Here is a 24014-nt window from a genome sequence, read left to right on the forward strand (position 1 = left end):
TCTAAGGCACTTATTACTGTATCAATCCACCTATATCTTGATCTTCCTCTGGGTCTTTTTCTTGCCAACTGGCAGAAAACACTTCCTTTGCTAATCTTTCCTCTTCAATTTTGTTTAAGTGACCATACCAACTGAGATTAGCTCTGCTAATGCATTCCTGGATGCTGACAATGTCAAGTTCTTTTCTAATATCCTCGTTTTTAATATGATATTGCCACTGATGCCTATAATCTTTCTCAGGACTCTCATATCTGCGGTCTCTAGTCTTTGGTCAAGTGTTTTACTTCTCACCCAGCTCCCAGATCCCTAAGTTAAAACTGGTTTGAACACTGTCTTGTATATAGCCAATTTAGTGTTCTGACTAATTTCTCTCTTATTCCATATGAATTTATTCATTTGACTTCTTACAATACCAGCTTTGTTGATTCTGTTGTGATCATCATCATCAAATTCCTGCCATTTACCCTCAAGGGGTATACAGGATATGATAGTACTACATGAAAAATTTAAATCATTTCTAACTTCCTATCTACAATTTACCTCTAAATCAGTCTGTTACTTGTCAAGACTCCAACATTATCAGATCTTATATTTCTTTCTTCTAAGACACGTTGTACCGTAACAATCCACCTATATCTTGGTCTTCCTCTGGGTCGTTTTGCGGCAAACCTAGCAGAGAACACTTGTTTTGCTAATCTTTCTTCGCCCATTCTGTTTAAGTGACCATACCACCTGAGATTAGCTCTGCTAACGCAGTCCTAGATGCTGACAATGTCAAGTTCTTTCCTAATATCCTCGTTTTTAATATGATATTGCCATTGATGCCATCTATTCATGCCTATAATCTTTCTCAGGACTCTCATATCTGCAGTCTCTAGTCTTTGGTCAAGTGTTTTACTTCTCATCCAGCTCTCAGATCCATAAGTTAAAACTGGTTTGAACACTGTCTTGTATACATCTAATTTAGTGTTCCGACTAATTTCTCTCTTATTCCATATGAATTTATTCATTTGACTTCCCACCATACCAGCTTTGCTGATTCTGTTGTCTATTTCGATATTTAATTTACCATCTTCAGTAAAAATTGTGCCTAAGTAGCTGAAATGTTTTACTTGTTCCACAGGTTCTCCATTCACAACACAGTTGACATTTTCAATGATTCTGCCTATTTTCATGGTCTTTGTCTTTTTTAATGCTGACCTTCATACCATATCTGTTACAACAGCTATTCAATTTAGTCAGAGAATCTTGCAGACTTGTAGCGGATTTATTTAGAAGTATAACATCGTCTGCATAAAGCAAAGAGTTGAGATTAACATCTCCAATTTTGATATCAGGTTTCTTGAAATTCAATTTTATCCTGCTCAAGAATAAATAGTGATCACTTCCAATTTCAAATCCTTTGTACACTCTGGTGTCCTGCACTAGGGAAAAAACATCACTATCAACAATAACATAATCAATGAGACTTTTCTTATTCCTTGCCTCTTCTCTCCATGTGAATTTGTGCACATTTTTACGTTGGAACATAGTGTTAGTAATAACCAGTCCATGTCCTGAGCAGAAATCCAACAGATATTTGCCATTATTATTAGCTTTGCTCTTTTCTCCAAATTTTCCCAAAATATTTCTGTATGTCTCACAATCATTTCCCACTCTGCTATTTAGATCCCCAACAAGGGCCAACTTTTCCTTTTTCATTGTGTCAGTTGCTTTTTCTAAAGCTTCAAAAAATTCCTCCACTTCTACCTTAGTAGAACCTTCTGTGGGACCATAGGCACAGATAAGTCTCATTGTCCATTTCCCCATTCTCATATTTGCCCACATTACTCTACTTGAGACTGACTGCCATTCAAGAAGATTAGCCTCGTATTTTGTGTTGAATACTATGGCTACTCCTTCTTTTCCTTGATTGTCATTGCCTGAATATAACATTTTGTATATATTGCTGAGAAAGATCTCACCAGTTTTTGTCTTTTTGTTTCAGTCACCCCTGTTATGTAGATCTGGTACTTATCTAATTCCTCAGCTAGCTCCATTTCTTTGCCATTCAGGCTTCTTATGTTGATAGTACCGATCTTTAACTCTGGTGATGTTGAGTTGGGGTGTGTTTTCAGATTTGTTCCAGTAGCTGACTTTTCGCTGTTCACCCTGGTTCCTGGCGAAAACAACAGGGTCCTTGTTTAACCGGGCGACGCCCCAGCCGTCATGAAATTTTGTCATGTTGTACCATCATTTTCTTATTTTGGTTTAACCAATAAGAATATAGTTTGGTTGGCTAAATCCCAAATTGCCAGCCCGTCCTCATTCGTTCAGTATCCAGGTAGATACCCAACAGGGTGCACCACGAGAAGGTGAGGATTGGACATTAGGTCAGAAGCCCTGGTCGGTTCTCCGCATTCCTTTAAAGGCTATGTGGAGATCTCCTCTCAGTTACATAGCTTTGCTCCTTAAGCACCCCAATTCTGTTGTCTGATTCCATATTTAATTTACCAACTTCACTAAAAATCGTGCCTAAGTAGCTGAAATGTTTTACTTGTTCCACAGGTTCACCATTCAAAACACAGTTCACATTTTCAACGATTCTACCTATTTTCATTGTCTTTGTGTTTTTATTGCTGACCTTCATACCATATCTATTACAACAGTTATTCAATTTAGTCAGGGAATCTTGCAGACTTCTAGCAGATTTATTTAGAAGTATAACATCGTCTGCATAAAGCAAAGAGTTGATTAACATCTCCAATTTTGATATCAGGTTTAATACCACTTTCCTTCATAATGCGATCCATATAGATAATGAATAACAGAGGGGTTAATGTACATCCTTATCTGACACCAGATATAACATTAAACCATATTACTGTACTTCCTTCAATTCTAATTGTTGACTTAAAACTCAAATAAAGACTAAGTATTGCTTGATACAATGTCCCTTGACACATATAACTGTAGCATTTTGAATAGCTTTTCTCTTGGCACCTTGGTCATGGTAAATGGAATATAATGAGAAAAAAGATAGAGAGAGAGAGAACAAAAGTGTTAGATGATAGAAGAGGATGTTAGTATTGACTTAAATGTGCAAAACATTTAGCACTATCTCTGTATTTAATGTTTAACACAAAATACGAGGATAATCTTCTTGAATGTAGGCATTATCAAGTAGAGTGATGTAGGTGGATATGTAGTGAGATATCACAATGGGGAATTGGGGAAAGTGAGACTTATCTGTGCCTGTGGTCCCTCCGAAGGTTTTAGTAAGGAAGAGTGGGGGAATTTTTTGAAGCATTAGAGAAAGCATGTGACACAAAGCCAAATTTGGTCCTTGTCGGATATCTATGAGTAGGAAATGATTACCAGATATATGTAGAAATATTTTGGGAAAATTTTGCAAAGACCACAAAGGTATTAGTAATAATAATCGTAAGTACCTACTTTATTTTTGTTCAAGACGTCATTACTAAAACCATGTTCCAACATAAAGATGTGCACAAATTCACATGGAGAGAAGATACAAGCAATAAGTCATTTGTTATGTGATTGTTGATAGCAATATCTTTATGCTGGTTTAGAATACAGTCATATGCAGAGGATTTGAAATAGGAAGTGATAGTTATTTAATTTTGAGCAGGATAAAATTGAAGATCATATTGAAAAGCCTGCAATAAAGTTTTAAGAAAAATAGTTTAGTAGCTTTTAGCAAAGGTGAACTGTAGATTCAAATATTCAAATATTATTCAAGAAAAAATCAGTTTGAGAACAAGTACCAAACCTTGGAAATTCACTGGCAGATCCTGAAGAAAACATTGATTGATTCAATCAGCGAAAGAGAGAGAGAGAGAGGCATGTGATAAGGCAGTGCACAAGAATTGAAAAATCGGAACCCCCATGGTTCCACTCAGAAAGTTAAAGTGGCAGTCAACGAAAAGAGAAATATATTGAAATTTTTTGTCATGTAAGTCAGTTTGTGTTCTGTAAGAACAGAGAAATATGTAAAAAGAAGTGAAGCACTGTGCAAAACTAGCTCAACAAAAGTCAGGGAAAGATATGGTAAGAACATAGAAAATAAATATCAGGAAGATGGTAAAATATACTGGAAGCTAGACTGGTCTCTAGGGATTCACTGTAATGAACCTCTAGAGACCAGAGACAGCTGGTCATAATGCAAGGTTTGCTATAGTGAATTTAGAGTAAAAATTACCCCTACATGTCCCATGAAACAAAAGAAATGAGAAATAAAACAAAAGAAATCAAGGTTAAAAAAAACTTTTTTAAAACACTATCAGATTCTTTTGTCAGCAATCCCAATACAGGAGATTTCAAAACCTTTTTCAGAAATGGTTTAGTGAAAGGAATATATGATATTGTTTGTGAATCCAGAGTTTAGTCCTTGAGAAAGACTGTTCCACGTGTTCGTTGAGCCCTGGTTCATTCCATCTGGAATGAAACAGGTTTTAGTGGATTTGCAGTTTTTTTTATGTGGCTCCCAGCCATGAAAGGGTTTTGTAAATCTAGCATGTTCGTACTATGGTTGGGCTAAGGATTTTTTTTTCTATTTTTTTTTATTAATTTTATATAGTTTTTATTTTAAAATTTATTTTTTATGTAGTCTGGAAATCCTGCTCCAGAGACCAAACATGAAACTATCAAGCCACTTCAGGCTTCCAATAAGTGGAGTGGTGGTCTCACACTGGGTGATGATGATGAGGTTCATCTACCACGGAGGGATTCAAACAGTGTCCTGTTAGTGGATATGCTAACCACCCAGCCAACCAGGTTGGCAGTTGTACATAAATGGATGTTCAGCAGCCACAAGTTATTATTGATTTCATTTTACTGTGTGGTTTAATATGTGCTGTGTAGTGTTGATAGAGTTTTCTAATGCTTGGTTAAAGCATTGGAGTATTTTTTAAATTCACATTTTATGAATACTACAGACCATTTTAATGCATTTCAGTGGCATTAGTCATGTAGCAAAAGTTTGGTTTCATTTCTCTAATATATACTGCTGAATTTTGCCATTTTATATTAATAATATGTAAGATGCTTGATTATGTATTCAGACTCACAAGAAATGGGTATGGAATAACTTTCAAAGATTCAGCAAAACAAACCTACATAAGTGGTCTGTTTTTTCAGATGATGTTGTACTGATTGACTGTAACATTCAGACTACCCAAAACCATTTAGATAATTTATGTAAAAATGCAGCACTGATTAGGTTGGTATTTAACAGCAGTAAAACTGAAGTCCTAAAGAACAGAATAGAAGTAAGTATTAGTCTAGATGACCACATTTTTGAAGAAGTCGGTGATTTTCAGTAACGTGATTCCTATATCGATACTCTTACAGATGTAGTGAAAAGAAAGCACAAAGCTCTTCAATTCCATAAAAGTCTAACTAATATCTGGAAATACAATCTCATCACCATAAATATCAAAAATTTGCCTCTAACAAAACCACCAGTCAAGTCATATTTACATATGGTGCCCAGACATGGACCATCACTTCTCAATGAGCAGTTAATATTTTCAATAACTTTGGGACAACATGCCTTTGAATAATACCAGGATATACATGACAAGATCACATTCCTAATACTGTCATTCTTGAATAAAGCCAGCAAAGATCCCTAATAGAAACGATTAAAAAAAAAGTCAGCTGAGATGGTTGAGACACCAAGTGTTCTTGCTCTCAGCAGGCTAACTAATGGACACAGAAGAACAGGAAGACCAAGGAAAGAAAAGGTTTCTTTTCATGAGTCTCATCTTCATAAAGAAGTTTGCTTACTTTTTTGAAGATGACTCATGAACCATCTCACATTTCCCATTTGGCACAAAACAGAGTAACTTGGCTCTTTCATCCATTAGACTTTATCTCCATGAGTTTTTGTTATATGAATATTCTATATATGTTTCCTTATTCATACATGAATAAATGATGATAAAAATGCCTGGTCAAGTAATTGGAACCTAAGAGTTTTAATGCACTCTCAAATGAATATAATTTAAAAATAACCAGATTTTTTGTTGTGCCAGACTAACAAAATTTTGAAACAAGTTAAACTTGTTTCAAAATTTTGATGTTTCAAAAGTTTAACTTGTTTCAAAATTTCGTTTTGAAACAAGTTAAACTTGTTTCAAAACGAAATAACATGAAGTGATAACTGGATGGGTGAACTATAGAAATGGAAAATCACTTCTCCATGCATGATGGGTTGATTGACAGAGCATTGACAAGCATGTGTGATTGAAAGACAGAGAAACTAACTGACTGAAAGGTTTGATTTTAAAGCTAAAAAGTTAGTTTAAAAATAAATTAAGTGTAGGAATCATTCCACAGTGCTGTCTACCTACTGCAGTTTTAAAAATGCTGAATTAAATTGTTTTTGAATTGAAATCGACATGATTACTATATATATATACTAAATTTGTACATACTAATTTTCTTTTGGGCAGGATTTCATTTTGATTTAAATCCTTTGTGGAGAAAGGAAGCATATAAAGTTAATGGTGGATCACACATTTTCTATCTGAATGTATGTCGAAAATCATCTGATAATCCATGTCATCCAGAATCTGGTAAGCATCAATCTGTAAATAATTGTTCAGAAAATAATTTTTTTAATAAATAAGGTAGCAATTTACAACAGTCATTAAAAATGTAGACAATATCTTTCATGCTTCTACTGAATTCAAGAAGTTTTATATTCAATATTTTTTATGTAAATACTATAACGAGTCATCATGATATAATCATATAACTTTACAAAGGACGGATCTGCACAAAGTATTAACATAATGCAATCCCATGGACACACTTGCTACCTAGTGTTATTTATTGTTTTTTATTATAATATCCTGTCTCAACTCTAAAAAAAAATTGCAGGATTCACAAGTCATTTTTTTTATGTAGCTTCAAATGAACAAAAGGTTTTTCTGTAAACCTATAGTACATTCTTACTGTGGGTTGGCTAGGAATTTTTTAAAATTTTTTTATTAATTTTATATGTTTTTAGTATTTTTTATTTGCTTTTTACATAGTCTGGAAATCCTGCTATAGAGACCAAACATGGAACTTTTTCAAGCCACTTCTCAATAAGTAGGGCAGTGGTCTCACATTGGGCAATGAAATTCATCTACATCCACATATTATAGATATGCAACCTTTCATGGGCAGGAGTCGCAAAAAAATCACTTCGTCTGCAGTGGAAACATGGTATTTTTTTGCATATTATAGACTTAAAAAAATCTTATTTGAAAAGATTTTTCATCAACTGTCACAACATTGCAAAAAGCGATTTGTCTGGACTAGGGCTCGCATGAAACTCACCCATCATCATCATCATCAAATTCCTGCCATGTACCCTCAATGGGTGTACAGGATATGACAGTACTACATGAAAAAATTACATCATTACTAACTTCCTATCTACAATTTTCCTCCAAATCAGTCTGTTACTTGTCAAAACTCCAACATTATCAGATCTTATATTTCTATCCCCTAAGGCACTTTGTACCGTATCAATCCACCTATATCTTGGTCTTCCTCTGGGTCGTTTTCCTGCCAACCTGGCAGAGAACACTTGTTTTGCTAATCTTTCCTCTCCCATTCTATTTAAATGACCATACCACCTGAGATTAGCTCTGCTAACGCATTCCTGGATGCTGACAATGTCAAGTTCTTTCCTAATATCCTCATTTTTAATATGATATTGCCATTGATGCCATCTATTCATGCCTCTAATCTTTCTCAGGACTCTCATATCTGCGGTCTCTAGTCTTTGGTCAAGTGTTTTACTTCTGACCCAGCTCTCAGATCCATAAGTTAAAACTGGTTTGAACACTGTCTTGTATACAACTAATTTAGTGTTCCGACTAATTTCTCTCTTATTCCATATGAATTTATTCATTTGACTTCCCACCATACCAGCTTTGCTGATTCTGTTGTCTATTTCTATATTTAATTTACCATCTTCAGTAAAAATTGTGCCTAAGTAGCTGAAATGTTTTACTTGTTCCACAGGTTCTCCATTCACAACACAGTTGACATTTTCAATGATTCTGCCTATTTTCATTGTTTTTGTCTTTTTATTGCTGACCTTCATACCATATCTGTTACAACAGCTATTCAATTTAGTCAGAGAATCTTGCAGACTTGTAGCGGATTTATTTAGAAGTATAACATCGTCCGCATAAAGCAAAGAGCTGACATTAACATCTCCAATTTTGATATCAGGTTTAATACCACTTTCCTTCATAATGTGATCCATATAGATAATGAATAACAGAGGGGATAATGTACATCCTTGTCTCACACCAGATTTAACATTAAACCATCTTCCTCTACTTCCTTCAATTCTAACTGCTGACTTACAACTCAAATAAAGACTAAGTATTGCTTGATATAATGCCCCATTGACACCATATAACTGCAGCGTATTGAATAGCTTCTCTCTTGGCACCTTGTCATATGCCTTTTCCAAATCGACAAAACTTAAATACAGATCTTTGTTATATTCCCATGCTTTCTCGACTATTTGTCGTAAAGTGAAGATCTGATCCTGACAGCCTCTATTTGGCCTGAATCCAGCTTGTTCTTCACCAAGCTTTTCTTCCACAATTCTTCTCAACCGTTTCTCAAGTATACTTGCATAGATCTTGCCAGGAACACTCAGTAGGGAAATACATCTGTAATTCTCACATTCAGTTTTATTTCCCTTTTTATATATGGGTACTACGAGAGCTCTACTCCAATCATCAGGAATTCGTCCCTCTGTCCAGGCTTACTGAACTATGCAGTGCAGCCACTGTAAGACTTTCATACCACCATGCTTCAGCATTTCTGGTCGAATATCATCTACTCCTGCTGCCTTTCCACATTTCAAGCCTTTAATGGCTTTTTCTACTTCGAGTATGGATATGTATTCTTGACTGCATGCCTGGTCAGTGTTTTTTATCACTGTGCTGTCATTACTGCTTGTTTCATTTGGCAGTTTTTCAAAGTATTTACTCCATACTTCAAGAATATCTTTTTCTCCCATTTTCATGTCACCTTTATCATCTCTAACTCCTTTTACAGCACTCTTTCCTCCATTCCTAAGCTTCTATAACAACCTCCAGAATATTTTGCCTCCTTCTTGATATTTATTTTCTATATTCTTGCCAAAGTCCTCCCATGACTTTTGTTTAGCTAGTTTTACACACTGTGTAGCTTTCTTACATTTGTCTCTGTATTCTGTAAGAGTAAAAGCTGACTTATTTGCCAGGAACTTTTGATATGCTTTCTTCTTTTCCTTCACTGCCTCTTTAACTTCTTGTGTCCACCAGAGAGTTCTGATTTTTTTATCCTTGCACACAACCTCACCACATGCCTCTCTGGCAGAATCAATCAGTGTTTTCTTCAGAGTTTGCCACTGAATCTCCAAGGTTTGATTCCTGTTCTCAAACTCTTTCATTTTCTTTTCATTAACTTTCTGTATTTTAGTCTACAGTTCACATCTGAGAGCTGCTCAACTTTTTTTCTCTTTAAAACTTTCTTACATGTTTTTCTTTTCAATATGAAATTCAATTTTATCCTGCTCAAGACTAAATAGTGATCACTTCCAATTTCAAATCCTCTGTACACTCTGGTGTTCTGCACCAGGGAGAAAACATCACTATCAACAATAACATAGTCAATGAGACTTTTCTTATTCCTAGCCTCTTCTCTCCATGTGAATTTGTGCACATTTTTATGTTGGAACATGGTGTTAGTAATAACCAGTCCATGTCCTGAGCAGAAATCCAACAGATATTTGCCATTATTATTAGCTTTGCTCTTTTCTCCAAATTTTCCCAAAATATTTTTGTATGTCTCACAATCATTTCCTACTCTGCTATTTAGATCCCCAACAAGGACCAACTTTTCATTTTTCATTGTGTCAGTTGCTTTTTCTAAAGCCTCAAAAAATTCCTCCACTTCTACCTTAGTAGAACCTTCTGTGGGACCATAGGCACAAATAAGTCTCATTGTCCAGTTCCCCATTCTCATATTTGCCCACATGACTCTACTTGAGACTGACTGCCATTCAAGAATATTAGCCTCGTATTTTGTGTTGAACACTATGGCTACTCCTTCTTTTCCTTGATTGTCATTGCCTGAATATAACATTTTGTATTTATTGCTCAGAAAGATCTCACCAGTTTTGGTCTTTTTTGTTTCAGTCACCCCTATTATGTCGATCTGGTACTTATCTAATTCCGCGGCTAGCTCCATTTCTTTGCCATTCAGGCTTCTTACGTTGATAGTACCAATCTTTAACTCTGGTGATGTTGAGTTGGGGTTTGTTTTCTGATTTGTTCCAGTAACTGACTTTTCGCTGTTCGCCCTGGTTCCCTGATGAAAACAACGGGGTCCTTGTTTAACCGGGCGACGCCCCAGCCTGCATGAAATTTTGTTATGTTGTACCATTATTTTTATTTTGGTTTAACCAATAAGAATACAATTTGGTCGGCTAAATCCCAAATTGCCAGCCCATCCTCGTTCGTTCAGTATCAAAGTAGATATCCAACAGGGCGCACCATGAGAAGGTGATAATTGGACATTAGTTATGCAGTTATACAGCTTTGACCCTTAAGCACCCCGAAACTCACCCATTGGAAGTTTTTTCACTTAGTTATACTATAAATAAAAGATGCCAAGAAATTATATTCTTGGTTTAATCCTTTATCCAAGTGTAAGCAGACAAAGGTTGCGTTTGAAGTAATTTCAGGACTGGGCAACTGTATATAGAAGCTAATGACTTCACATTACTTAAAGGAAGTAATGTATCCCGTAATGCAAAGTACATATCCTTACGGACATGTATAATACATGTCCGTAAGGATATCGAGTTTATACTGATTTATGTAAATTACTGTAAACTTGAGTTTTCTGATTATAGTGGTAAATTTCAACAAAGTGAACATAGCAGAAAATTTACTTCTAAGTTTAATGTATCCAAAATAAGTCTTATAATTTAGTGTTTGTGTATGTTTAGAATACAACATAAGTTAAAAAGACTTTAGTTCACTGAAAGTGGTAGTTTTTACCACTTTCAAGCAAAGTGCCATGAAGATTGCACGTAATGGCAGCAGTTTCCTTCACTTTATGACTGAAGCAGAACCAAAGTATTGTGTACACCAGAGCATGCACAAGTAAAAAGAACATAGTAACTGGTCAACAGCTGGAGAGGGGTTGAGTGAGAGAGAGATATGGATTATGTAGAGATATGGAAGGATTTTTGGAACAAGTTGGTAAAAGTTTCATTGGTATGGTTTTTCATAAAGAAAGAAAGACATTTTGAAGTTTTAGCTGTTATGTTCCAAAGTTAACTGGAATAGCAGTTGTGGAAGAAATTTATAGGAAATATATGGAACTTGATAATGAAGTTTCTCATACAGAAGAAGAAATATTTATCTTATAACAGCTATTATCAGATAATGATTTAACAGCTTTTTCAAAGAAGAGATACAGCAAGTTGAATTTTAAGTATTGGATCATTTTTTATTGGAAATCCTTAGAGGAAGAGGAAAAAGTTTGGGAATCTTGAAAAAGAAAAAAGCCGAAAGGAGCATTTTTGTGTGAGTTTTCTAGCAGGCATTAAAGCAGGAATGTTAAATAGTATTCAAAATTGAGGATTTTATTATCCCAGTGTGAACTTTTGTTTCTTACTAAGAACAGGAAATCTACAGTTATTTTCAAGATTTTTGTAAGAAAAATGGTTTTCAGGATAAGAAACTATCTCTGCAGAAGAAATAAACTGTTACTCATAGTTTCATTTAAGAAACATAGTGTTCTTTTTAGTTGGCATGTTTTAGGTCCAGATAAGATGTGATTTAGTAAATTTCTAAAATGAGATACTGTGGTTAAAGTCCAGAATATTATTACATTTAATGTATTTTAGTGTTATTAAACTGCTTTTTGTTTTTGTATATACAAGTGTTAAGACTCAATTTGCTTGATTATTGAGGAAGCAGATACAAATTTTTAAGAATAGGAGTGAATTGTCATAGCAAAACATATACGAGGGTGGTCTGAAAAGTTCTCCGACTAACAATGACAAAACGAATTTATAATTTCAAAATTATTTTTATTTTTTAACATAATCTCCCTTAAGACTAATACATTTATTCCAGCGATGCTTCAGTCCCTGTAGTGGTTCTCAGTAAGATCTGCAAAATACCCCTCTTCAGCTGCAATCACTTCTTGATTTGAAGAAAAACGTTGACCAGCGAGGAAGAGTTGTAGTTTTGGGAAAATATAATAGAAGTCAGAGGGAGCAAAATCTGGGGAATAAGGGTGGATGTTCCAACAATTCATAGTACAGATCCCTTAATTTTCCCATTGCCAAAACACCTTTGTGACAAGTGCATTTTCCTGATGAAAGATGATTTTTCTCTTCTGCAAACCAGATCTTTTCTCACGAATTTTTCGTCTAGTCTGGTTAAAAAATATCGGAATAACATTTCCTGGTTATTGTTTTACCCTTTTCAAGATAATTAATAAAAAAATGCCTTTAGCATCCCAAAACACCAATGCCATGACCTTTCTTGCTGATGGAACTGACTTTATCTTCTTTGGTGCTGAACAAACTGGCTTCTGTCCACTGTTTTGACTGCTGTTTGGATTCTGGTGTGTAATGGTGATCCAAGTCTCATCTATAGTAATAAATTGATGCACAAAATCAGTTTCATTCCTGTTAAAATGCTCCAGCACTATTCAGAGATTTTCATTCGAGCATGTTTTTGATCTGCTGTGAGCAAGTTTGGCACCCATCTTGCTCAAAGTGTTTTCATATGCAATTCTTTATGCAAAATATATCCTACACGTTCTTTTTGAAAGCCTATAGTCTCAGCAATTTCACTCACTTTGACTTTCTGGTCATCCAATACCATATTGTGCACTTGATCAATGATTTCTGGTGTTGTTACACTTTTTGGACATCCTTCACATGGATTATCTTCAAAGTTGGTATGGCCACATTTAAACTTGGCAGCCCATTTCTTAATTGGTGAAAAATGAAGGAGAAGAGTGCCCATAAACTTTTATGATTTTCGAATGAATTTCTTTTGCTATTAAACCTTCTTTTATGAAGAATTTTATGAAGAAATCTCATTCCAAATGGAATGAGATTTTAAAATCTCATTCCATTTGGATCGTTTCTATTAAAGCCATCATTATATGTGAACTCTACATGGATTATTTTTCATGCTTTTGCAATGATTAAAAATGTTGGAATGTGCAAAATAATAACCAGGCATTATTCAGTTGACTGCATATCACTTTTACTCCAACATACATAAATATTATGTTTTCCACAGAGTAGCATTTTTTTTTTCCCCATCAAATTCCTGATATGTACCCTCAAAAGGTATATAGGATACTGTGCTTGTGATACATGATAAAATTTATATTATTACCCTTCCATCAACAGTTCAAATCTCCAATAACCTCCCAGCAATAATCTCCAAATGAATCTGCTATTTGCCAGGACTCCAATATTTTCAGATCCTATGCATGAGATCTTCTAAAGCAGTGTTTCTCAACCGCCGGGCCGCGGTCCGGTACTGGGCCCCGGAATCAATTATACCAGGCCATGAGAAGTTCTCCTGGAATTTGTCATTTTAGTTTTCTAAGCATTTTTCATGAATAAATATTTTATAGGGGAAATATTCCGAGGAGAATAATATTCGTGAATGTGTCAAAAAACTCAGACCCAGAATGCCTAAATAACATCTGCGTAGCAAATGTCAGTGACCAAGTTGTGTAGTTTTAAACATGGAAGTATTCGTGAATTATCATTAATTTTCACACATCGAAATCGTTCATCATTCGGGAAAGGGAATACCGTTGTTTATGACTGGTGATAAAAAATTGTCTGCAAGCTGATTACAACAATGGTTGGTGTAGCCTATGTTCTCAAAACTGAACTAAATGACATCTGTGTTGCAAACGTTAGTGACCTATCTCGCAAGTTTGTATTCAGTGTGTAAGTGCTTGTTTCGAAACAGGAGTGCCATGATTTTTTAAAAGTAATAAGCCTGCAGATTTAAATTTTAATATGAATAAGAGACAAGGGACTTTGTTTAATTTTGGTGTTAAGAAATCTTGTATTGAAGCTGTTTGTGACGCAACAAATAGTGTACAAAAGGAGGGGGAAACTACCAGCACACAGAAGAAAAAGTCTGAATTCACTCGTAAGTACATGGATAGCTATTTAAAATTTAGTTTCATAAAATGTCCTGACACTGACCAATTTCCACAACTTCAATGTGTCATTTGTGCTACTGTTCTGGGAAATGAAGCCATCACGACTTACCCAACATCTCAATACAAAACATTCCGATCTAGTCAACAACCCTACTGAGTTCTTTATGCGTAAAAGAGATGCACTTAAAATAGAAAAGAAAATTATTTCCCAAGCTTCAACCACTGACACTTCACTTCTGATGGCATCCTATTTAATATCATTACAGATAGCTAAATGTAAAACACCATATTCTATTGGCAAAGAACTCATAAGCCTTCTTTGATTGCTGCTTGTAATGAAGTATTAGGCCAGTCTGCAGCAATTAAAATGAAAGACATCCCATTGTCGAATGATACAGTTGATAGGCGGATATCTGATATGACAGAAGATACAGAAATGCAACTCATTGAAAAAAAATTAAAATGGTTTGCATTACAACTGGATGAATCTACAGATATTCAGAACAGCATTTTACTTATATATGTAGGATATATTGATCATGATGAAAGTGACATGAAAGAAGACATTTTAAGTGTTTCTGAATTACCTATGCACACTACCAGCAGTGATGTTTTCAAAATTTTAAATGGTTTCATTGAAGAGAAAGGTCTCAAATGGAAAAATTACATTGGAGTTTGAACTGACAGGGTTGTCTGTCTTAGGTAGAAATTCAGGTTTAGTCACTAAAATTAAGGTTATGGCAGGCAGTGACTTATTGTCAATACATTGCTATATTCATAGGCAAAACCTGGTCTCCAAAAAAATGCCACCTGAACCTAATGAAGTCCTGTCTTAATCTGTTAAAATTATTAATTATATAAAAAACAGTGCTTTAAATACAAGACTTAAAAGCACATTGTGCAATGAAATGGGCTCTGATCATCAAAATCTTCTTTTCTATTCGGAAGTTCGTTGGCTGTCCTGCGGTGAAGTTCTCAAGAGGTTGTAAAATCTCTTATGGTGAAATAAAGAAAATTTTTTTCACCTATATCAATTTTACATAGGTCAAAATATATAAAATTAGAAGTGTATATTCTGCTTTAATATGTTAGACTTTATATTACATTGTAAAGATAACTGAATGTAAAACTACTAGTGTATGTAACTAAAAGGATTAGACAGGATTATGCTAGTGAGTTGGAGGTGAACAATAATCTCTAAGGTCACTGAAATATAGGAGTTTTGCCGCCAAAACCTAAAACAAGCATAGATGACATTAGGGCACTTCTGGAAAATCCGGGAAGTTTGGATGGTAAGACAAAGGATGTCGAATGATATAAAAGGCCTTGATTGGCAGGCTATAAGGCTTTTTTTTTTTTTCAAAATTTTCCGGAGTCTTGTGAGGAGAAGAGCAGGGAATCCCTTGAGGAGTCATCCAGGAGATCTTGGGCAGTTCGCTGGTAAGTAATCCCAGTGCAGGGGGGGGGGAAAGGAATCAGGTGAGGCCGTATTCAAAGAAACCTTCCGAGATGTTCTTCGACGAAAATACCAATCCATGCCGCAACCGGAGCAGTTCCTGACATCGCAGAAGAACTATATTACTTTTCCAAAGGAGAGAACTTGCAAGATGACAACCGTTGAATAGTGCCCAATTGCAACCATTTCACAAGGAGGAAGGAGCCAGCAGAACTCTCCAATACCCCTCGAAAACCCCAGGACTTTACAAGATGCTGAGTGCTACTAAGTAAATTGCTCTCTGTTATTGTCCAAGATTGTTTGTGTAGATAATCGATGCTAGTCCTGTTTAATCAATTGTAGTACGTAGCAAAGAAGTTAGAGAGCTGAGTGTTAGTCTGTATATATGCATAAATGAATGGCAAAAGTTGTATATTGATTGTGTTAACACTTTCTACGTGTTAACTAACGCGTAGAAAGTGTTGCATGTAATTAGTTCAATTTTTATAAAATTGAATGCAAGTCTTTGCGGGCTAAGGATCTTTCATGTGATAAATAAGTTGAGTGTGAGATTTTGTTTGTTTAAAGTATCAAGTGATTAGCTTTGCTTCATACATTGTGATTCGAGCATGTGATATACCCATTGCCATATGTAAAATATTTATCTTAGTTAAAATAAACATGTTTTGTTTTGTAAATAGCTTGCCTGATCTTTGTTAACCAATGCACTGTCTCCAAAAAAAGCTAATCGGACCTGTGTTACCAAGGTAAAGTGACTGCCATGACTGTACAATTCAGAGTTGCTTGAGATTAATGAATAGAGGGCACTCTCAATTCTCATGCTTGTAAAGAATTTATAATTTACATGATCCTTGATGGTGCAGTCATTAACTAAAATAAATTTTTCAATGACTATTAAACACAAGCATTAGTAATCTAAATTGAGGATTTGCCCATGACTAGAGGTTTTTCTTATTTTACGACACTAGCACATATAAGGGTATGTCTTACAGTGTTGAGGGGTGGGGGGAGAGGTAAGTTAAGCGGATTACAAGCGGACTAAAGTTAAGTTACAGTATCAGACATGAGTTTTAAGATTAGAACATTTCAGGCAAAGATCGAGGTTATTGTCTCTGAAGGAATTTAACATAAGCCCAAGCAGACACAGATATCAACGTGTGTGTGTGTGGGGGGGGTCATTAAAGATAAGAGTAACTAGAAATCAAAAACAATTACTGAAGTTTCAGTTCGACATAATAATCACAAATAAAGATAAAAACAAATAATATCTATAAGATTATATGAACTCCGAAAGGAAGTTGAGCTGTTTCTAGTTGATAAGAAAAGGGACCCTGTCCCATTATTTCCAGCATAAGAAATGGATAGCTAGGCTGGCCTCAGCAACATATTTTCTTACATAAACGAGTTGAATTTAAAACTTCAAGTTGCAGATACAACAATATTTAATGCTTGGAACAAGATCGAATCATTCAAAAAGAAACTCAAACTCTGGCTTAATATGATTGCAGAAAGAAATAATAAAATGTTTCAGTTATACTCAGATTATGTTATGGAAGCAGATGATTTTTTTCACAGAATTCAGTTTCAGATATTATTGCATTGCACTTGAAGATGTTGTTATTGTCATTTGAATAGTATTATCTCGATCATGAGGATCCCCAGAGGCAAAATATGTGGATTGTGAACCCCTTTGTTGAACACAAAGAGGCAGCCCCTTCCCATGAAGAAACCCTTTAACTTATTGAATTATCATCGGACAAAGGACTAGAAAGTACTTTTAATTCTATGAGTAATTTGAAATTCTGGATAAGAATGAAAAATGAATATCCAAATTTACATGAAATAGCAATGAGATTTCTTCTTTGTTTTTCCACCACATATCTTTGCAGAACTGCATTTTCTGCCATGAGTGTGCTTAAAACGAAACAGAGGAACCGCCTGCAACTTTCTGACCATCTCCGTTTGGCTGTCACTTCAATTCATCCCAGAATAAGCTAATGGACAGAAAATAGCAATAAAAGTCTCACTAGCCTAACTAAAAACCTTCAAAAACTCAGTTGTAATAAAAGAAACTAAGTTTAACTTTTTTCAGTAACTTATAATTGCTATGTTAAAGTGCTGCATTTTTAAATTCAAAATATTAATTAGTGTTGGAGTTAGTGTTTAGAATTGAGAGATTCATACATTTTTATTTATTAAATTACATACTTTGCATATGTAAATATTTGGCATGTGTATGTGATAATGAGTGTTTCGCCGACAAGTTGGCATCCTTCTGCTGCATTCCCTGCTCAGCTGACTTCTATGGTGAGTTACAATGCATTAATATTTTTCTTACTACCGTTTTTTTTTTAAAAAACCAACATCATTAAAATCAATGTAATAAAAAATAATCAATTTTACAATGTATAATATTATAACTTTTTGGTGATTAGAATTGGATATATCAATGTAAATCAGCAAATTAAGTTAATGATGTTGGCCTGAGGAAACTACAATATACTACAAGATTTCATTAGTCCAGTGATTAATAACTAATTTAAATGTAATTTTATATTTGTCAACCTGTCAACCGTATACATAATGTACTAATACTCTTTATGATTATGCCATAATTAATTATTAATACTTATGTTAGTTTAATGTATGAGCTTTAAAAAAATTGGAAAGGTATTTACGAGTAAATTTGTTGTGACTGGATCCTCATCTTATAAAAAAAGAATTTACCGGGCTGCAATCTCACAAAGGTTGAGAACCACTGTTCTAGATCACTTCTGATTGCATCAATTTGCTGAGATCTTGGTCTTCCTCTAGGTCTTTTTCTGCTATCTAGGCATGACAACATATGCTTTGTTATCCTTTCCTCTCCCATTCTATTTAAGTGACCATATGCTTTAGATTAGCTGAGTTCACCCATTCCTGAATACTAACAATGTAGTATTCACCAAGTTGACTCCTAATGGCTTCATTTTTAATATGATGCTGCTGTCTATTTACTTCCCTGTTTTTCTCATATCTGCTTCTAATCCTTGATGAAATGTTTTATTTCTAAAACAACTATCAGATTCTCAAGGTAAACTTAGTTTCAATTCTGATATTTTAGTATTTTGACTAATTTCTTTCTTATTTCAGATAAATTTATTAACCTGGCTCCCCAAAATACCAACTTTGTTATGTCTGTTTCCATATTTAATTTGCCATCTTCACTAAAAAAAAGTGTGACTAAATAGCTAAAATCTTTTAGTTGTAAGTTCTCTGTTAAGAATGCAGGGTCATGGTTTATCCACATTCATGCCTATTTTTGTCTTCTTGTTGATGGTTTTTCATATCAAATTTGTCTTATGTTACAAAAGGTCACAATACTATAGTATATTAGTCTGTGGGTGAGCTAAGAATTTTTGTCTATTTTTTAATTTATTTATGGTTGTATTTATTTTTATACATAGTCCAGAAAACACCATTCTAGAGACAAAATGCATTTTCAAGCCACTTCAGGCTTTTAATAAATGGGGGAAATGGTCTCATGGTAAATTCATTTCTACAAAATGACAATCAAACGGGTTAACTACTTGGCCAAGAAGACTGATATATGCATTAGTTAAGCACTCTTGCAGCAGTTATTCAACCTAGTTACATAATTAAGACTTTACTGGATTTATTTAGGATTATGTATAACATCATCTGCATCGAGTAAAGAGCTGAGTTGAATTTTATTTTGAGATCAGATTTGAGGTCACTTTATTTTCATTGTGATTCATATAGATGATGAATAATAGTGGAGATAGTGTACAAGCTATGTGAAGGCCTCCTCCCAGTTATCTATCCTTGCTCCTTCAGTGGCCTTCCAGATGAAAAAGTATGAATATGAAAAGTTTAAAATGCAAGTTTATAACAAACCTTCTGAATATACACTATATTCAGTCTTGAAGATTTAAGCTTATCCATCCAATATGATGGGTAATCTTGCATCTTCCTTTGCTTTTCTTAGGCTTGTACTGAAAAGAAAATTTATCACTTCTTTGTCTATATTGCATGCCCTTTTATTTTTAATTGAGGTTGAAAATTTTTAATTTATGTGCAGGTTCCTGTCAAACAGAAGTTGATGGCAGAAGATGGGATGCAGGCAGGATCAATTCTTATTTACACTTCCACGAAGGAGCACTGTTCTTAAATTATTCTGATGGAGCTCCTTGCCACCAGAATCGTTTCAAGCGTAACACAATAATTCAGTTTTTTTGTCCTCGTGATGGTCGTGCTAGATTAAACATGCCAGAATTTTTGCATGAATCTAGCGATTGCACTTATTACTTTACATGGTCAACAGAATTAGCATGTGAAAATAAGGTAGGTTGATAACATTCGTCATTAGCAATTTCTTTTATGTAATGATTTTAAGGAGTTATTTCTCACTGTTTTTTTAAAAAAAGTGGAAAATTGGTAACCCTCTTGTATTGAAAACTGCTTCATATTTACATCTAGTCTATGAAAAGCTTAACAATTAAAACAGCTTTTGTCAGTATTAGAAAATGTGCAAACATTTTAAATGCAAGATTTTAACAAATACCACTATATAATACCGAAATACCACTATATCTGAATGAGTATACAAATACCACTGAAATACCACTATATCTGAATGAGTATTTGAATAGCATATATTTCAGAACATAAATTGCACCTGAGTGGCTTGGAAACCTTCCTTTTGCTCTGATCATTTATCATTCTTCTAGGCATACTCTTAGTTTGTGACAAAGTTTGTTTGTAGGTTTGTGTAGGTCAGTGAAGTTTTTCCATTTCTTTCCACTGCAAATATTCAGTGAACCATATCACACTTGCAGTGTGATATGGTTCACTGAATATTTGACAATTTATAGGTATTTTTGGTTGCAATCACATGCCTGTGAAGATGATCAGATATATTTTTTTAATTATCCAAGGTATCTGTTTCCTCACTCTAGCAATGATATTCTCAGATATAGTAACTTTGAAGGTGAAGTTTTAATGGCACCCGATTCTGATATAATGAAGCTCATTGACAAAGTAAATAACATTAAAACTAATTTTAATTTTATTTATCTTTTATTTCATTTTATGAGGTTTAATTAATACTAATTACATAGAATAACATATTTTAACAACCATCACTTGTCGTAAGCATTCCAGCAGGAAAACAGTGCATTAATGGCTTTGTCAAATAAATCCTAGTCAAGTTGAGACATTACTGGTAGTAATATCAGTATCATTCACAAATTGTTGTCCCCAATAAATCTTATATTTAAGAGGTTTTAGAGAGCGAGAAAGAAAGACAGAAATGAAAGTCCGAAAGTGTCAGGTGTCGAAGCACTGAATATTTGGCCAAAGCATACTAAATTAAATTTTATAAACATGTTTTTTTTTTTAATAATTTAAACTTTATTTGCAATTTTTAAAATTAAGTAATAATGCTTTGGCCAAGTTGCAGAATGAAGAAAGATTAAAAAAAATGTGTGATAATACTTAATCATGTGACCACATAAAAGTAAATAAATAATAAATAAATTCAAAATTATAATAATAGAAAAACTCACGTAAAATATTTAATAGTAAAATTTTCGCCTGTGTATCACAGGCATCTTCAGTACGTTTCTAAAGCTAATTGAACAATAACTGACAATTCCAAAGGGCGTCACCTAAGTAGCTAATGTAAGATAACTAAAAAAGTCAATAAATTTCCTAACTTAAAAAAAAAAAAAGCATATATATATATATATATATATATTTATGAAAAAAATTGAATGACTAGAACCGAGATTTAATTAAAAAGGTTTTAATATAAACACACTACTAGTTTCGGCCTGTAACAGCCTTCTTCAGGTGACATTATAAAAGAAAAAACACTAAACATTTGAGGGTTAAAAGACTATGAACAACATAGACAGTCTTTATACATAATTAGCATGAAAACGTTGTAGTTGTATTTTGTCATTTTATAATGTCACCTGAAGAAGGCTGTTACAGGCCGAAACTAGTAGTGTGTTTATATTAAAACCTTTTTAATTAAATCTCGGTTCTAGTCATTCAATTTTTTTTCATAAAACTATGTATGTTAACCGAGTCAATGATCATTCTGTCATATATATATATATATATATATATATATATATATACACAATAAAAAGTTAGGAAAGATTAGCTGATTTATAAAGTATACTATCTCCCATAAAGGGGATGACTGCTTGGAAAGATAAAAGAGAATAGTGTGACAGGAAGGGTAGTCAATGTATTGCCTAGGTATGATTGTGGTGAAATGAGGCAGAGAGCAAGGATTATGAATGCTATTCTGGCTGAAATGTTTGAGGGGATGGGAGTACAGTTTGTTAATGTGTGGAATGAGTTTGAGGGACAAAGTGAGCTGTATGGAAGCGATGGACTGCATTTGAGTGGTTATGGTGTGAGTTACTTGGAGAGACTGCTGCTGGAAGGTAGAGAAGTGAATAGAGAGAATGAATCAGATTGAGAAGGGAGTGATGTAGAAGAGCAGGAGAGATTGAAGAAGTGGAAATGAATGGGGAAGTGAGTGGTATGAGTATAGAAAATGAGAGAATGGGTGTGCAAGAGGAGCAGGGAAACGGGAAGGCTCAGGGTGGACAAGGGTACATAGCATGAGAAAGGTGGATGCTCCAAGAGGAGGTGAGAGCATGTGTAGGCAGGAAAGAAATGGGATGACCAGGGATCAAGAGGAAATAGATGAAATTGAAAAGGGTTCTAAAATGAAGAAGCAGAAAGGGAAATGGCCCTAGTCCAGCATGGAGAGATCACATCGAGTGAGTGGTATCAGTGGAACTAGCTGTAGATCCAGAAATGAGCTGTCGTGTTTGCCAATGCTAGAAGTATAAGAAACAAGGCAGATGAAATGGTTGCACTAATTGCGTCTGTTCACCCAAAGATTGTCGGAATAAGTGAGACATGGTTAGATGAGGACGACATCCTGACAGGAATAGAGATGGAAGGAGTATGATATGTTTCGTGAAGATAGAAGGGGTAAAAAGGGAGGGGGGAGTGCTATTAATGATAGAGAAAGAGTTATGTCCATACAAGGTAGAGATGCAAGAGGGAAATAGGACCAGTGGTTTTGAGGCAGTATGGTGTGAGATAGAGGTGAATAGAATCAAATACTTGGTGGGATGTTGTTATAGACCCGGTAATGTGGATGGTGGTGATAGTGAAATGTATAGTCAAATAAGCCAAGCAAATAAGAAAAGGGTGATCATTATGGGTGATTTTAATTGTGGCAATATAGACTGAAATGAAGAGATAGCAACTGGAAGTAAAGAAAATGAGTTTCTTGAGTTTTTGAGGGATAACTACCTCAGACAGTATGTAACAGAGAGCACACGAGGATTAAGGGTCTTGGATTTGGTCATCTCATCAGAGGATGTAATTATCAATGAAGTGTCAAATCATCCACCAATTGGTGAAAGTGACCATGAGGTGATTACCTGGGTGGTTGCCAGCAGTGCAAGGACCCCTGTGAAAAAAGAGTATATGCGGAACTACAAGGGGGGGTGATTATGAAGTGCTCAGGAGACAGCTTGCGGGTGTAGCATGGAATGAGAATGGCTGGAAAAGAGATCAATGCAGCTTGGGGGATTTTCAAAAACTATTTAGTAGATGCAGTGTCTAAATGTATTCCAAAGATGAGAAGGTTAAATAAGGTAGGTGTGAGATGGATGAATAAAGAGATTAAGCATGCGATACAGAGAAAAAGGGCATTGTGGAGGCAGCATAAGAGAAGTGGAAGTAACCAATTTCATGAGGTCTACAAAGACCAGGCAAGGAGGGTGACTTGGTTGGTGAAAGTAGCTAAAGAGAGGTATGAACAGCAGTTAGCTAATGAAGCCAAAAAGAATCCTAGGGAGTTCTTTTGATATGTAGTCAGCAAAAGAAAGAATGATTATGGAAGGATGACATTGATTGGAGGAAATGGCATAAAGACAGCTATTGCAGAATGTGTGGTGGAGATACTTAATGAGCAGTTCATAAAGATCTTTCAATCTTGTGAATGTGACTTATGGAGAGATTGAGAGCAGTTGATGATGGGGAGGAGAGACTGACTGCAAGTGAGCAAGAGGTGTTTGGGGAGTTGAGTAAACTAGATGTAAATAAGGCTGTGGGACTTGATAATATATCACCGCGTATTCTGAAGGAATGTGCCAGAGAGTTGACACCTGCCTTAACATATTTTTTTAATACGAGTCTTGCACTTGGTCAAGTTCCTAAAGAGTGGAAGGAGGGCAAGATTGTGCCACTTCATAAAGGAGGTGATCGAACTCAAGCATCAAACTAT

General features: G+C 34.8%; 1 protein-coding gene across 2 annotated transcripts in view; it reads left to right on the plus strand.

Annotated features, from left to right (window-relative positions):
• Lerp (lysosomal enzyme receptor protein) overlaps positions 1 to 24014 on the plus strand; it is a 514158-nt gene that overhangs the window by 317513 nt on the left and 172631 nt on the right. For both annotated transcript variants that reach the window (XM_090408956.1, XM_090408955.1), the window contains exons 26-27: positions 6459 to 6581; positions 19770 to 20032. In XM_090408956.1, coding sequence (XP_090265082.1) covers positions 6459 to 6581; positions 19770 to 20032 — 386 coding nt within the window. The remainder of the gene's footprint in view (positions 1 to 6458; positions 6582 to 19769; positions 20033 to 24014) is intronic.

The sequence above is a fragment of the Typopeltis vanoorti genome, chromosome 19, assembly GCF_054136105.1.
Source record: "Typopeltis vanoorti isolate ZY-2024b chromosome 19, IOZ_Tvanoo_1.0, whole genome shotgun sequence".
NCBI classification, from domain to species: Eukaryota; Metazoa; Arthropoda; class Arachnida; order Uropygi; family Thelyphonidae; genus Typopeltis; species Typopeltis vanoorti.